General features: G+C 32.1%; 1 protein-coding gene and 1 long non-coding RNA gene across 2 annotated transcripts; both read left to right on the top strand.

Annotated features, from left to right (window-relative positions):
• Positions 1–2,504: 2,504 nt before the first annotated feature.
• On the top strand, positions 2,505–8,827 carry LOC134251764 (protein draper-like). Its single transcript, XM_062734178.1, has 4 exons — positions 2,505–2,738; positions 8,379–8,431; positions 8,551–8,673; positions 8,790–8,827. Exons 1-4 carry the CDS (start codon positions 2,641–2,643, stop codon positions 8,825–8,827), a joined length of 312 nt encoding a protein of 103 aa, XP_062590162.1. The 5' UTR covers positions 2,505–2,640.
• Positions 8,828–8,958: 131 nt separating this feature from the next.
• Positions 8,959–11,885, top strand: LOC134251765 (uncharacterized). The gene is made up of 3 exons (XR_009988814.1): positions 8,959–9,010; positions 10,515–10,649; positions 11,763–11,885. It is a non-coding gene; the product is annotated as an uncharacterized LOC134251765 (long non-coding RNA).
• Positions 11,886–15,234: the final 3,349 nt, after the last annotated feature.

Genomic DNA, 15,234 nt, shown 5'->3' with positions numbered 1-15,234 from the left:
CAAGTTCTTTCAAATGACATCTCGAAAAAAGGGCTGGCCACTTAAATTAAGGGCCTGGAGCGGCCAAAAGTTTTTCCTTAATATCTCAAAAAGTATTGAGAATTTGTGATACATTAAACAAGCAAAGTTGTTCAAAATGTCAAGCTTAATCTACTAGAGTCGTCAAAATACGTCCGGCATCGTCACTTCCGGCCAAACCGGAAGTAGTCGGAAAACGCGTATTTTGCCGTTCTTGACAAGTTTTTTGGTAACATATGTCTCTGGGAGCATTAAAATTAATTTTCCGTCCGTCGTCGTCACTTCCGGTCACACCGGAAGTAGCAAAAAATGCTTATTTTTGCATTAATTAACATGGTTTCGAGGATTCAAAATTTTTTGGCGTTATTTCTAATTTTTGTTAAAAATGAAAGCTACTTCCGATCAAACAGGACGTAAGACCTACTTGTTGCTATGCAACGAGCTTTGCTCTAGTTCTTAATATATTTGTCATCACTAATTAGAAATGCAGCGTTCATGATGCGTATACTTTCAGGAAAGAAGAAAGAATTTCTCTTGAATACAAAACTAACAACAAGATAAAATTGTAGTTATGTTCATGTGTTCAATCATTTTAAAAACTTGAAATTACAAAAAAGAAATAAATAATGTTTTTCTAAAAATCCAAATATGTAACAAATGTGGCAAACTCTGTAGTATCCTTTATTTCAGGCTCACTGGGATATGCTGTGTCGACATAAGAATGGAAATTACAATAATTGTTAATTGACAATTCGTGTTCGACATGTGTACATTTGTATATATTCTTTTTAGTAGTATCTTCAGAGTACTTGTACAATGAGGATGTGTTTTTAACAAAGTAATTTTGCAAACAACAAGTAAAAGGTTAAGTAGATTCTCGAATTCCATTTTTAATAGAGAAGAAAACAATAAAAGCAACAATTAAGTAACGAGAAATAATAAACAGAAGAATGAGATTAAAATCAGGTTTTGACAACAAAGTAACAAGATATTAATGCATAGAATTAAGTAGTCACAACTGTACATATCCTGGACGTTAAACTACAATTAAACAATCAAAACACAGTTCAAATGGGAATAAACATATCAATTTGATATTTAACGTTAGCTAAGGTTCACGTAGTCTATTGCTACATGTAGTTAAAGCTAGTACAAATTAAGTCACAACAAAAAATAAAAAATATTTTTATATTGATTGATTGATTGTATACTGTTTAACGCCATATATTTCAATTTATATTTGTTTCTCTGTCGCAACTCTTAGAAAATTAGGCCAGTGGATTTCTTAATACTTCAACCTCAATGTAAAAATTGCCAAAAGAAATGTCAGGAACTATGAAAATATTAATATACATGTAAATCTGTGTCTGCCTTTGGTCTGACGTTAGGAGGCGGGGATTATTGAAATTGACGTGAGAGGTTTTGTGTAATTTAATATATTTGACAATATTTCTTAGATGTACATTTACAATTTTATAAATCCCCTACCTGTGAAACCGGAGGGGATTATAGCTTTCTTCTGAGTCTGTCCGTCCGTCCATCTAGCTGTCCCCATATCTGTTTCTCAGTCTGTTCTACTTGGTTCTCCGCACTATTGTCTAAACGCTTGCAGATATTTCGCTGATTTTTGATATGTGAGTGTAACTTGATGAGTTACAGATCACGTTTGAATTTTGTACCCCTTCATTGGTTTTTGACGGAATTAGGGCATTTTTATTTTTTTTTTTACACTTGGGATTACGATCGGGTTTGTTATACACTAAATTAATGTTCCAAACGAGTTTGAATCCTAAAGAGAAAAGGTGAACCCTGAAGTGTACATATATTGTTTAAGCGTACTCTCAGAATGCTTGTTTCAGAATAATAATATGGAAATATAAGGAATTTCTGTTTACTTTGTTGGGTAGACCAGGGACATCAACAACAGTTGAAAACATGGGATAATATATGCACAACGGTCTTCGTAATTACAAGTTAGTTGGTGTCCCCCAAGGGTTCCCGTATTTGACCCATGATAACCAAATAAGAAATTTAAACAAATGACAAAATGCAATTTTGTTCTGAAATTATATTCTTTGTTTGTGTTCTTTTTTTTTTTTTTACACAAATTGATTTTATTATCTATTTAATATTTTTGTTTGTCAACTTCTATAGATGTTATTTCTATAAATACGAATAATATGTATATTCACATTAATAGCTTTAGTGTAAAAAAATGTGTTTATACATTAACGAGCTCTATCATACATGTAAGAACTAACAAAATATACATAGTGCTTGAAACATATTTCCGTATATATTCCAAGTGGAGACTTTCTAGTTATAGATATGTTAATGTTTTTGAGTCTACTTCCCTAAATGAGTCGTGAACATCCATGTTTTATCACCACAGAATGCTTTAGTTCCAATAACTGGGACATCATAAAACAATTTGGTGCCATTCTTAATCGTAAGGATGTGCCGGAATATATCAATTGCTTTTTAGTGATGTTAACATGTGTGCTTAAAATGCACATGAAATTAACCGCACCTAATCACTAAAGGTTGATTTTAAAACTATTTAATATTTTGCAGATAGCTTCCTGATTCAATAGAGCAGACAAGTTTGTTGATTGATAAGCCATGGAGATTGTCAAAACATTCTTGTTTATAGCCTTTTCTTCAGCTTTCTTTCCATTAATAAGTGTAGCCACTGAACCGGGCTTAGGAATTTGTGGAGGGTAAGTATTTGTTTGTAATTTTCTAATTAATCAATTGTTGATCAAAATGTCTGCAATATCTGTTTTATTTTATTTTTAAGATAATATACGCCTTGATTGATCATTAATTGAAATTTTCGATCAAATTAAGCAAGAAATATTGTAGTTTATTTCTCAGATTGCATGATAACCATGTAATTGAAGATTTAAATCTAAGGTACAGTACACATATTTGGTGAAAAAAATATTGGAAAAATTACTATTAGCAATTTTACGCATAAATAAAAATTGCTAATTTATGATTTAAAACATTCTCAACAGGAAGGACTCTTCAGTGATTTTAATTAAATAACTTGCAGAAATTAGATGCTTATATTTTGCAAAACCTAAGGGTCTATGACCCACTATCAGATCTGGCAAAAACTTATTCTTGGTTTAAACCAAGAATAATTTTTTTCATATCTGATTGTTGTTATATATCCTATTCTGTCTCTCTGTTTGTCCACAAAAAATTTTAAATTTGTCCATAACTTTTGATTTAGTAGAGCTGTGACTCATATTTCACATGTGTATTCCATGTGACAAGACCTTTCTTTGGGTACCACCAAATTTGACCTTGACCTTGGAATTTGATCCACTCCTACACAAAAATTCAAATTTTTACTTTGGCCATAACTTTTGATTAGTAGATACAAGGACATTTATACCTCAAATATATATTTTTTTGTGGCAAGATCTTTAACTGGATACCACTAATCTTGACCTTTTGACCTTGACCTTGGAGAGTTACGTAATAACGAATAAACTTTAACCTTGGCAATAACTTTTGAACAGTGAGGGTTAGAGCTTTCATATTTCACATATGTAATTCTTGTAAGAAGACACTTTATTGGATACTAAGAACGTTGACCTTTGACCTTGACCTTGGAGTTTGATCTACTTTTAAAAAAATAAACCCTGATCATATCTTTAAAAGGGTAAAAGCTAGTGCTTTCATGCTTTACATATTTAATCCTTGTGACAAGACCTTTCATTTGAAATCAAGACCTTTGACCCTTTAACCTTGACCTTAGAGTTTGACATATTTTTAAAAAAATCTCAACCTTGGCCATAACTTTTGAACAGTTAGGGCTAGAGCTTCCATACTTCACATATATATTATTTGGAGCAAGAGCATTCATTGGATACTAATAACCTTGACCTTTTGACCTTGACTTTGGAGATTTCCGGACTTTTGAAAAACATTAACCTTGGCAATAATTTTTTAAGAGTAAGAGCTAGGGCTTTCATTCTTCATATATGTATTTCTTGTGACAAGACCTTTCATTCAATACTAAAAACCTTGATCTTTTGACCTTGATCTTGGAGTATAACCTAGTAATTTAACATTTTTAACATTGGCCATAACTTTTGAAAGGTTAGGGCTAGGGTTTCCATACTTCAAACATGTGATCTTTGTAGTTATTTTATTTTATACCAATAACCTTAACCTTCTGATCTTAATCTTGAAGATTTCTGTACTTATGAAAAAAACTTTAGCCTTGCCATCACTTGGGAACAGATGGTGATAGGGCCTTCATGTTTTACAATTGTATTTCCAGTTAGGAAACCCTACTTTGGGTACCAATTAATATATTAAATGTGCATCTAACAAATGTTCAGTCTTCACAATGTTGCCATACGGGGGCATCAGTGTTTCACAAATACATCTTGTTTTTATTTTAATTCTGGCTCTTTCCTCTTTCGAAATATTTCCTGCCTTTCTTAAAGCAAAAAAATATGAAAAAGGTGTTACGACTCTGGCTTGTTAAACTTATCCTACTCTCAATTTCAATTCTAACAACAGTTTGTGGAGGAACTTCGGTACTGGTCTTTTTATTTATTAAAGAAAGTGTGACAATTGTATAATTTTATATAAAAGAGACTGTCTTCTCTTTGAGTCCACAGAATTAATGACGATATGCGTAAGTATCTTGCCTCAGATAAAAAACACTTGAAATTTCTTTCGTCGAAAAGAATACTTTATGAATCATATTACACGTACGTTGCATTGCTTATTATGTTCCCCAAACGAAGTTGGGGAACATATTGTTTTTACTCTGTTTCTTATTATTATTATTATTATTATTATTATTATTATTATTTTTCTTCTTCCTGGGAAAATTTTGTCCACGAGTGATCTTGTAAACTACACATCCGACTTAGGTGAAACCTTTTTAGGGTTAGTAGGCATGTTATGTAGAGTTGCCAAACAAAGGTCATTTTGCGCGCACGTGCTTGCAAGAGCGCGCACGTGCATTAGGTGAAATTACCAATATAATGGATATTGCCGTAACTTTTCTATTTTTTGATTAAATTTTTTGAAACTCATAATGTAAGGATACATTAGTAGTATAGACAAGATAGCATGGTCAAAATAGCAAGATTTCACGCGCATGCACGTGCGCTTTGCTCTGATTGGCTGAAACTAAAGTATCAATAACTTTCTTGTTTCTTGTCATAATCCTTTGAAATTTTGAACATAGTCCTATATTATAATGGTCTACCGCATGATATATAAGAATTTTCATGAAAGCATGCGCATGTGCGTGTGCTGCAAGCTGATTGGCTGAAACTTTAAATGGCTATATCTCCTTTGTTTTTTGACGAGATTCTTTGAAATTTCAAATATAGTCATGCATTGGGATATCCTACAAAATGATATAGAAAAAAAATCATGAAATCACGTGCATGCACGTGTGCTGCAATTTGATTGGCTGAAACTTTAAATGGCTATAACTCCCTTGTTTTTCATCCAAACAGGATGGGATTTAGAACATAGATAGATGTAAGGGACTCCTACAAGAAGGTATGATCATCATGCACGTGCACGCACGTGCGTGCATTTGAAACGAGTATATTTAAAAATACTCTTGAAAGACAAGATGATATGGTCATAACGCACATGCATTCACATGCGCTTGGGTGCAATGCTAAATATTGAATATAATTGGTATCCTTCTGGAAAAACGTTGTTAAAGTCAAAAATGCACAGAGTTTGTCTTATTTAATGAAGCTTACAGGAAATATGGCACCGAAAGGAAGTTGGGGAGCGTTTGGGGAACATCTGTAACGGTTCCCGTTACAATTAGCACTAGTTAATATTATGTTGTTAACATGTCCACCCCACGTGATCTACTGACTTCATATCAAAGCAAAATCTCCATCCACATGTCATAAAGCCCAGATCATAGTAAATATGTTGATTTCATTTGAACTTGCATGGATCGTAAAGAGGAACGTCATAAATAAACATCAAACGACAGCTCATTGTAATATTTCAAAGACAGAACGATTTGCGAAACTTGTCATTTAATTTTTTTGTAGTGTTTCATACAAGTTTGAACATGATATGGCATTTAGTAAAACTTAATGACTGTAGTCCGCTAATGTTTCGAACAATCCTTTTCTTATGCTTTAGATTAACGAGGGCTGTAATAAAAGTTTGGGGAAAGTGAAAGTACTGACCAGACCCAACCAGACACCCAACCAGTCCAAGACTGCTTATACACGCTCTGGGAGTGCTGTTGGTCTGCTGTTTGACTGCTCTAGAAAGCAGACCCAACAGTCCCTGGGGCTGCTTTGCTCACTCTTGCGTGATGAAGGTTCTTAGTGACATGATAGCTCGAGTCCTTGTGTATTCTGAATTTGCAGGCTCCCTTATCTTGTTTTGTTTACTTGCAACAGAGAGGTATTCAAATATCAAAACAAAGATTTCTTACAATGGAATTTTCTACTCTACTTAGTATAGTAGTATTGTATGGTAGAATAGTATAGTAGCTTGGTCCCTTTTGTGCTTTTTTTTACAGAATAAATCTGAGGATATGGTATTGTTTTTATTTTCATGGTGTATAATATCGTATTTCTAATCAAAATGTTGTACCATCATTAATTACTTTGAATATCAAGGAATAGAAATCAAATTTCACAACCTACCGCGCATACAAATTCCAGAACATTTTTTTTGATCAGATTTCGGTTTCTTTATAACACAAAAATGGACGTAGACATTTAAATTAAGTAACATATAAAGGACGACTTGGTGAGCTGTACAGAGTGATCGAGATAAGAGAAATAGAAATTTTTCATATAATAATTGAAAAAGTACAATCCGAGCGAACATTATTTTACGGAAAATACAAACATAAATACATTACCTTCGTTTCTAAAGAGCTGAGAAAAAATAAACAATGATAACAACAAACAAAAGTTTGATTAAGCGGAAGAAAAAGAGGAAACCCTTCCAAACTGGAAAAAATACATTATGTAGAAGTGGGAGTCGAAATATTAATCATTTTGATTAGGAAAAATTAAACAATAAAAATAATGTGTATTTATTAATATCGTTTGGAAGGATTTCCTCTTTCTCTTCCTCTTTTTCAAATACTCCGATTTAGTTACTGATATCGATAATTATCGATGATAGTATCGATAATTAATTGATTAATATAGGACGTGTACAAATACATTTGCATGTAATATATGCTCTTCAAAAACAGTTATTGGAATGCCCAGGAAAATTGCGATTTAAAACATGTCCCGGAAATCATCAAAATTAACTTAAAAGATATTCATTGAAATATATTGAGAACTTTGTTTTGAATTTTAAAAAATTAAGTTTGTAGTTGTACTTTTCAAATACGTGCTAAGTGCGTTGATTCCAAAAGAAGAAAAACACGCTTTCCCGAGGTGTTCACCTGTGACGGTGTGGAATCATGTGACATATTATCTATTCTTAGCAGGTCAACAAGAGGTTAATTCTATGAACATGCTGGTCAACAATGACCCTAATTTCAATCTATGTAATGCAAAAAAACACCAAAAAAAGAAACCCTTTTGGATCATCAAATGTGTATGCACATGTAAATGTCTTCGGGATTAAAAATTTTGAACATAATCTGGTGATTTACAGTTATACATAATAAAACACTTAAAACAGTCAGGAGTGTTATAGTTTGTCTTTTACAAAGAGAAACTAACGGTAAATATATATTTACATTTCCAATAAATTTCCCCTATGATTGTTAACAAAATAAAATGCAGTATATTTTCTCATGAACTACATTAAGTATGTATCACGAGTAAGCATGAATATCTCCATTGTTTCGTCATAATACCGCTCTTGACGTCAAAAAGTCAAAAAATATAGTGCACACTTTTTTGTTTTTTTTAAAAGAAGGAAAAGAAGTGGAAAATCTATAGAGATGAAAGATATGTAGAGCTCTAATCAAGCTTAAATGTGATGAACCTATCTTGTCACGTCACCTAACGTCAAGCTATTGCTCCGTGAATGCTAGGACCGCACAATGAAAATTATTGTAAATATATTATTCAAATTTTAGGTAATTACCCGATTTAATACATGCTAATGGACAAATACTAGGAATTTGATCAGACATACGTCATACTTGAAATTAATCAATACATGTAACACTTCCGTAAATCAATGTGTGTGCAAACTTTTCTAACAACCCTCGAATAGATTTAGAGAATTATTTGATTACCGGTATTAAGAAAAATAAAACTTCTATGGTTTCCTGAGAAAAAAAAATAAAAAGTTGAAATTAGGAGCTTGCTCTTTATAACTTTCAGCAAATGATATATAAATACTCTAATTAACAGAAAGGAGGATCTTTGTTGTGACGGTTACTATCAAGAAAATAGAACATGCAAAGGTATTAAAAATTAAAATAAGCAAGTACTTAACAGTGTATTTACAACAGAAACGATAATCATACTTCTCAACTCATTCATTATGCAATAATTACACTCTGTTTCTTATTTATGATAACAGTTTGTCCAAGAGGGTGGTATGGCAAAAATTGCACAAGAAAGTGCCCCCCAAACTCATATGGAGAATTATGTGGTGAAACATGTAAATGTACATTTGAGGAAAAGTGTGATCAAGTACAAGGATGTATGTTGAATATTATTTCTTTCAAATCAATGATTCTTTCGAAGATGCGAAAGTTTGCTTTCTAAACCTTTGTAGCATAATTCTAGTGTATTATGAAATTTCTTTATTTAAGACAGGTATGCCAAGAGGAATATGCACTGGTGTTAACGGGTGAGAAATCTTTTTTTGTATTTGCATTGATTCTGAATTATCAATTCAAATAAAAAATACAGTATTCAGAATAAATTAAGTTTTATGTTTCTAACTTATATCTTAACCTTGCATCATATTCCTTCCTATTTCAGGAAATTCAAATGTTGTTTCAATTACTATCAACGCGTCAAAAATAAATGCACAGGTGTGTTTTAAATTTTAAATTCATATATGTGTTACTTTATTATGGCAAAATGGTTAAATCTATCAGAGAGAGAGAGGTCTGTTCAAGGGTTGTTCGGAAAATCCACGGACGATGTCAATCTTCTCTATGATTTCTTCATGATTGATTGATTGTTTAACGTCCCTCTCTAGATATGTTTTCATTCATATGGTGTCGCCAACACTTGTCGATGAAGAGCTGCAAATTTTGTCCTAAACACGGCACTCAGGGTCATTGAGCAGGGAGGGATCTTTTTCATGCCAGCTAACTTCTACGACACTCCGTTCATACTTTATCTACCGATGGATTGATCTCCACGTCCCACAGTGGGAAATTTCTGCACGATATTAAATATGAGCACATTATCATGTGTCATTATCATGTGTTAAAATATTTAATTTGTTTATGAGTGTAGTTTTATTCCATGTGCTTTGATAGAAGTCGTGTTATTATGTCCCCGCTTGAAAAGCGGGAGGGTATATAGTGATTGGGATGTCTTTCTGTCCGTACAAGTACATCTGTCTGTTGTTTTCCCACCAATCGAAATGAAATGAATTACAGAATCTTTGCTATATAATTATATCGTGCCATTGTGCACCTTGAAATTTACTTTTAGAGCGGATACATATTTTGCAAAACATATTTGGCAAAACATGGACTTTGTCATTATTACAATATGGGACACGGGAGCAGGGGTTATAATGTAGTAAGTTCATTGCTCACGCTCACAGTACCTCTAGTTTAATTTTAAAATCAACTTGTTTTTGAGCAGAGCTACTCACTGATCAGCAACATTGTAATGTCAAAAATACACGGTCACGAGGATTCCGAAAGTACTCTCATTGTGCGTTTCACAATGTGGATACCAGTGCCCTTGATCTTTTGGGCATATTTTGTGCTTTTTCCAGCGTTTTAGAGTGTTTTTTTTTCAGAGACCAACATAAAGTCATATTGTTTACTGGTGCTCCATGACATATTATCCCATCATTTTTGCCTTTTTCAATGAGTACAACTATACCTCTGAACATGATTTTTTTTTCAAGGAAACACTTACGGGGTCGTAATTTAGATTTTGAAACGATGCCACAATTTTCCGTGTTTGCAAAATTTTACAGAAGATATAACAACAATTTTATTTACTTCGTGTATTCTAACATTGTAAACAACTTCAGTCTGACCTTTTTTCTGCTCTGCGATCTGTCTTTTGTAAATTTAAATTAAAAAAAAAAGATTGAAAGAAATTATGATATTTCAAAATATCTTCAATCATTTAGATGAATTTATTGCTCAAATATTGCTGCCAAATTTGGATACGATATGGTTTTATGAAAAAAATTATGACAATAGTCCACGAACTATCTTAGCAACCCTCGTATTCGGTATTTTTGCATTTTTAATTCGAAATCTTGACTGTTCCTTATCTTCATATTTACATTATAATAATTAAGATTCTTCTCTTTAGATGTCTATCATTGAACATTTACAGTTTGTCACCCAGGCACTTATGGCAATAATTGCGAAGAAATATGTCCTAATGGAACATTTGGCTATTTATGTCGAGATAAATGCAATTGTAACCAAGATGTTATCTGTGACAGTCAATTTGGTTGTGTTGATCAAGGTTAGTCTTTTTGTACTGCATGTATCAATTCACTAATCTTATAATGTTTAAAAAGTCCGATTTTTACTCATGCATATACAGCTGTAGAGACGTCAATGTCGGGCGGTAAATAGCTTCTTATACTAATGCTCGACTTAAGGACCATTGAGCAGCAAGGTCCTTATCGTGCTGATTTTTTTCAAGACACGGAAACTTGGATTAAAAAAAAAAAAAAAAGACCCCTCACTTCTGAATTTCCTTTCTAATACCGCCAGGGCTTTGCGAAGAAATAGACAATGTGTATATTTACGTCTTAGGTTTGACACAATACAATTAACATGAATCGAACCCGATCCTAGCCACTGATCAAGAAATCCTATTATTAGGTAACGGTGATATGTGACACATATTTGAAAGAACCATTCTTGGTCAAGTTAGGTATTAGTAAACTGTATACATGTTGAAATATCATTATTAAAATAAAAGACGTCGAAATCTTATAGAGGTTTATTTGAAAATGTTCATAATTGTTGTGAACATAACATTGTTATAATCTCTATGACATCATAATTAGTATTATGACATCATTGTTCAGTAAAATTATTTACATTAACATAATTGTATTTATCAAGGTAAATTAAGAAACGTAGTAATGGTTATAATTTATAAAAATCACAAGGATTTCACTGAAACATCAGAAAGAACATTTAGCTGAAATTTAGAGAATGAAGGAAAACTCTTTTTTAAAGGTTTACATTCAATTTGAAAACATTCTAGTGACTGATGAGCAAATATATCCAAGATAATCTTATATTAAAACAAAAGAAAGATGTTTTAATCTTTGATTCACACTCGCGATGAAATTAATAAAAGTAATTGAAATAGATACAACCATGTACATGGATTACAAACTATTCAGAAGAAAGATATTTTAATCTTGGTTTCAAACTCGCGATGAAATGAGTAAAAGTAATTGAATTAAATACAAGCATGCATATGTATTACAGACTATTCAGTGTTACTAATTTTTGCCACCCCCCTACTCTTCAAAAAAATAAGCAAGAAAACAACAAATCATAGTGTCTTTGAAATAAAATGAATAAACCAGAAACAATTCTGATATATGCTTTCCAGCTTGTCCACCAGGATTTTTTGGCTCCAACTGTTCACATCGTTGTCCCGTTGGATGGCATGGATTATTTTGTAAAGAAAAATGTTCCTGTGAAACTGACTGTGATCCAGACCTTAAATGCAATACCACAGGTTAGAGAACATAATACACAGTTTTTTCTGTTGTAGTAAAGATAACATGTGATAAGAAATGTATAATTATATGTAAAATTTAAGAAAAAATTAAGTAAAGTGGAAACAACTGTTCTAGCTATATTTTTATATATAAGATCGAACAATATCATATAACCTCTATGACATCATACATGTAGTATTATGACATCATTTTTCAGTAAAATTATTTACATTAACATGATTATATTTATTAAGGTAAATTAAGAAAAGTAGTAATGGTTATAATTTAGAAAAATCATAAGGATTTCACTGAAACATCAGGAAGAAGAACTATAGTTTACGGTTCGTTAAGTATAGTTTTCATCTGTAAAACTATATTTAACAGTTGTTAACTATAGTTTACGAATGCTAATCTAAGTTTATCTGTCTGTAATAAAACGTTAACAATAGATTTTGTTGATAAACCATACATGTAGATTCACGTCTGTAAACTATAATTTACGATCGTTAACTATAGTTAAGAGTTGTAAATCAAAGTTTACAAATCGTGAAACTGTATTTATCAGATAATCTATGTTTTGCTATCGCAAATGATTATTTTTGATGATAAGTATAGTTTAAGGTTGTGAAACATAGATTATCGCGTGAACTATGGTTTATAGGATGTAAAATATAGATTAACGTTGTTAACTATAGTTTTCAGTCCGTAAACTATAGTTTACAATCGATAAACCTAGTTTATCGACTGTGAAACTATGATTAGCTCATTTTTGTGAATTTGGCGTGTTAAAAATAGTTTCACAATTGATAAACTAGGTTTATCGACTGTAAACTATAGTTTACAAACCGTAAACTATAGTTAACGAATCGTTAAGTATAGTTTTCATCGGTAAAACTATATTTAATGGTTGTTAACTGTAGTTTACGAATGCTAATATATATTTATCTGTATGTTATAAAACGTTAACAATAGATTTTGTTGTGAAACATAGATTCATGTCTGTAAACTATAATTTACGATCGTTTACTATAATAAAGAGTTTTAAACGTTAACCATAACCGTGAAACTATTTATCAGATAATATTTCCATTTCTAATTTTTTTCTCTGTGATAACTGTTTGAAAGTTGGGGGAATTTATTTCTTGATAATTCTGCCGGAATGTAAATTAGGCAGATCGATAGATCAGAAGCTAATGAGGCCTAATACGCATGCAAATATCATGCGCATCTGTCTGTGTGTCTGACGCTAAGGGGGCCTAATATGCATGAAAATCTCGTGCGGCTGACTTTGTGTTTGACGTCAGTGTGCGAGGACTATTGAAATTGGCATGGAAGTCCTCGTGTAATTATTATTAATAAATCTATTAGTCTACATTTTTAATGTCTAAGTTTACAATTTTATTTCACAATGAAATGAAAATATAAGGAATCACTGTCTAGTTTGGAGAGTATGTCAGTGAAATCAACAAAAGTGGGAAACGTGGGATAATTTTAGCATAACGGGCTTCGCCCGTAATGCAAATTATCCCATGTTTCCCACTATTGTTGATGCCCTGACATACTCTCAAAGCTAGACAGTGATTCCTTAAATCCATCTTTTGCAATCGCAAATGATTGTTTTCGGTGTTAAGTATAGTTTACGATTGTGAAACATAGATTATCGCGTTAACTATGGTTTACTGATGTAAAATATAGATCAACGTTGTTAACTTTAGTTTACAGTCCGTAAACTAATAATATTAAAAGTTTACAACCGATAAAACTTATTTATCGACTGTGAAACTATGATTAGCTCATTTTTGTGAATTTGGCGTGCAATATCAGTCATATTATTCAACACGGAGTATGGTTTGATTAACATAGGGCAGATGGAGAGCCCACATATTGTTTTGGTTAAAAAAATATACATGTACATAAAAATCATATTTAAAATCAATAAAAGTTTTTGCAACATCGCCTTGAATATATCTAAAATATAGCTAAATTAAGCACAAACACAGGTTTTAAAAACTTATTAGATCGATAGAGTTTTCATGGGCTTTTTCAAGAATTACAGACCCGCAATACAATAAAATTATTCTTCAATGTAATAAATGGAAGACCATCTTGCCATTTTTCGACAATTGAGCTCCAATTTATTTTTCTTCAATTATAGGAGATGGCCTTTTTACAAACATGATTTGAATTTCTCATAATGATAAAACAGAGGATGATTGATTGATTATATACTGTTTAACGTCCCTCTCCAGAATATTTCACTGATATGGAGACGTCACCATTGCCGGTGAAGGGCTGCAAATTTAGGCCTATGCTCGGCACTTACGGCCTTTGAGCAGGGAGGGATCTTTATCGTGCCACACCTGCTGTGACACGGGGCCTCGGTTTATACGGTCTCATCCGAAGGACCGCCCCATTTAGTCGCCTTTTAAGACAAGCAAGGGGGTACTGAAGACCTATTCTAACCCGTATCCCCAGAAGATAATAACTTTTTAAAACAATTCAAGCATACGTGTACTTATTGAAGTAAATTGTTTTATTTGCCATGTACTTATTAAAGTAAATTGATTTATTTGGCATGTACTTATTGAAGTAAATTGATTTATTTGGCATGTACTTATTGCAGTAAATTGATTTATTTGGCATATACTTATTGAAGTAAGTTGATTTATTTGGAGATAAAATGCTCAATTATTACTTAAAAGCAGAATAGCCTTTTTTGAAAAATAAACCTGTACATAGAATGTGTTTTCTGAGATTATCAAAACTGAATAAATTACGGAATAAACTCGACATTTTGATATACACTGTAAATGTATCGACGATGTACGTATTTGTCAATTAACAATGGTTCTTTCCATTCTTATGTCGATACGATAGTGAGCTTGAGATGAAAGATACCACAGAGTCTGATACATCTGTTACATATTTGAACATTTTACTTGAAAAAGACGTTAATGGTTATCTAAGAACCAGGCTCTATGATAAACATGATGACTTTATCTTTTAAATCGTCAACTTCCCATCTTTTGCAGCAACATACTTTTATCACTCCAGTTGATTTGATACGCAGAATTAATTATAACGATATGTATTGCACGCCAAATTCACAAAAATGAGATAATCATAGTTTCACAATCGATAAACTAGGTTTATCGGTTGTAAACTGTAGTTTACAAACCGTAAACTATAGTTAACAACGTTAATCTATATTTCACATCTGTAAACCATAGTTAACGCGATAATCTATGTTTCACAACCGTAAACTATACTTTACACTGAAAACAATCATTTGCGATTGCAAAACATAGATTATCTGATAAATACAGTTTCACGATTTGTAAACTATAGTTTACAAACCGT

The sequence above is a fragment of the Saccostrea cucullata genome, unplaced genomic scaffold, assembly GCF_032062105.1.
Source record: "Saccostrea cucullata isolate Sc308-1 unplaced genomic scaffold, CSIRO_AGI_Scuc_v1 ctg4636, whole genome shotgun sequence".
Classification (NCBI taxonomy): domain Eukaryota; kingdom Metazoa; phylum Mollusca; class Bivalvia; order Ostreida; family Ostreidae; genus Saccostrea; species Saccostrea cuccullata.
Note: the sequence above shows the minus strand (reverse complement) of the source record. Positions and strands in the feature narration are given on the sequence as shown.

What these genes read in the sequence shown, in the direction of transcription:
- LOC134251764 (XM_062734178.1), top strand. Translation starts at nt 2,641, where the DNA reads ATGGAGATTGTCAAAACATTCTTGTTTATAGCCTTTTCTTCAGCTTTC. An exon ending in GGCTTAGGAATTTGTGGAGG is followed by an intron (nt 2,739 to 8,378) that starts GTAAGTATTTGT and finishes TCTAATTAACAG; the next exon opens with AAAGGAGGATCTTTGTTGTG. An exon ending in GTGTGATCAAGTACAAGGAT is followed by an intron (nt 8,674 to 8,789) that starts GTATGTTGAATA and finishes TATTTAAGACAG; the next exon opens with GTATGCCAAGAGGAATATGC.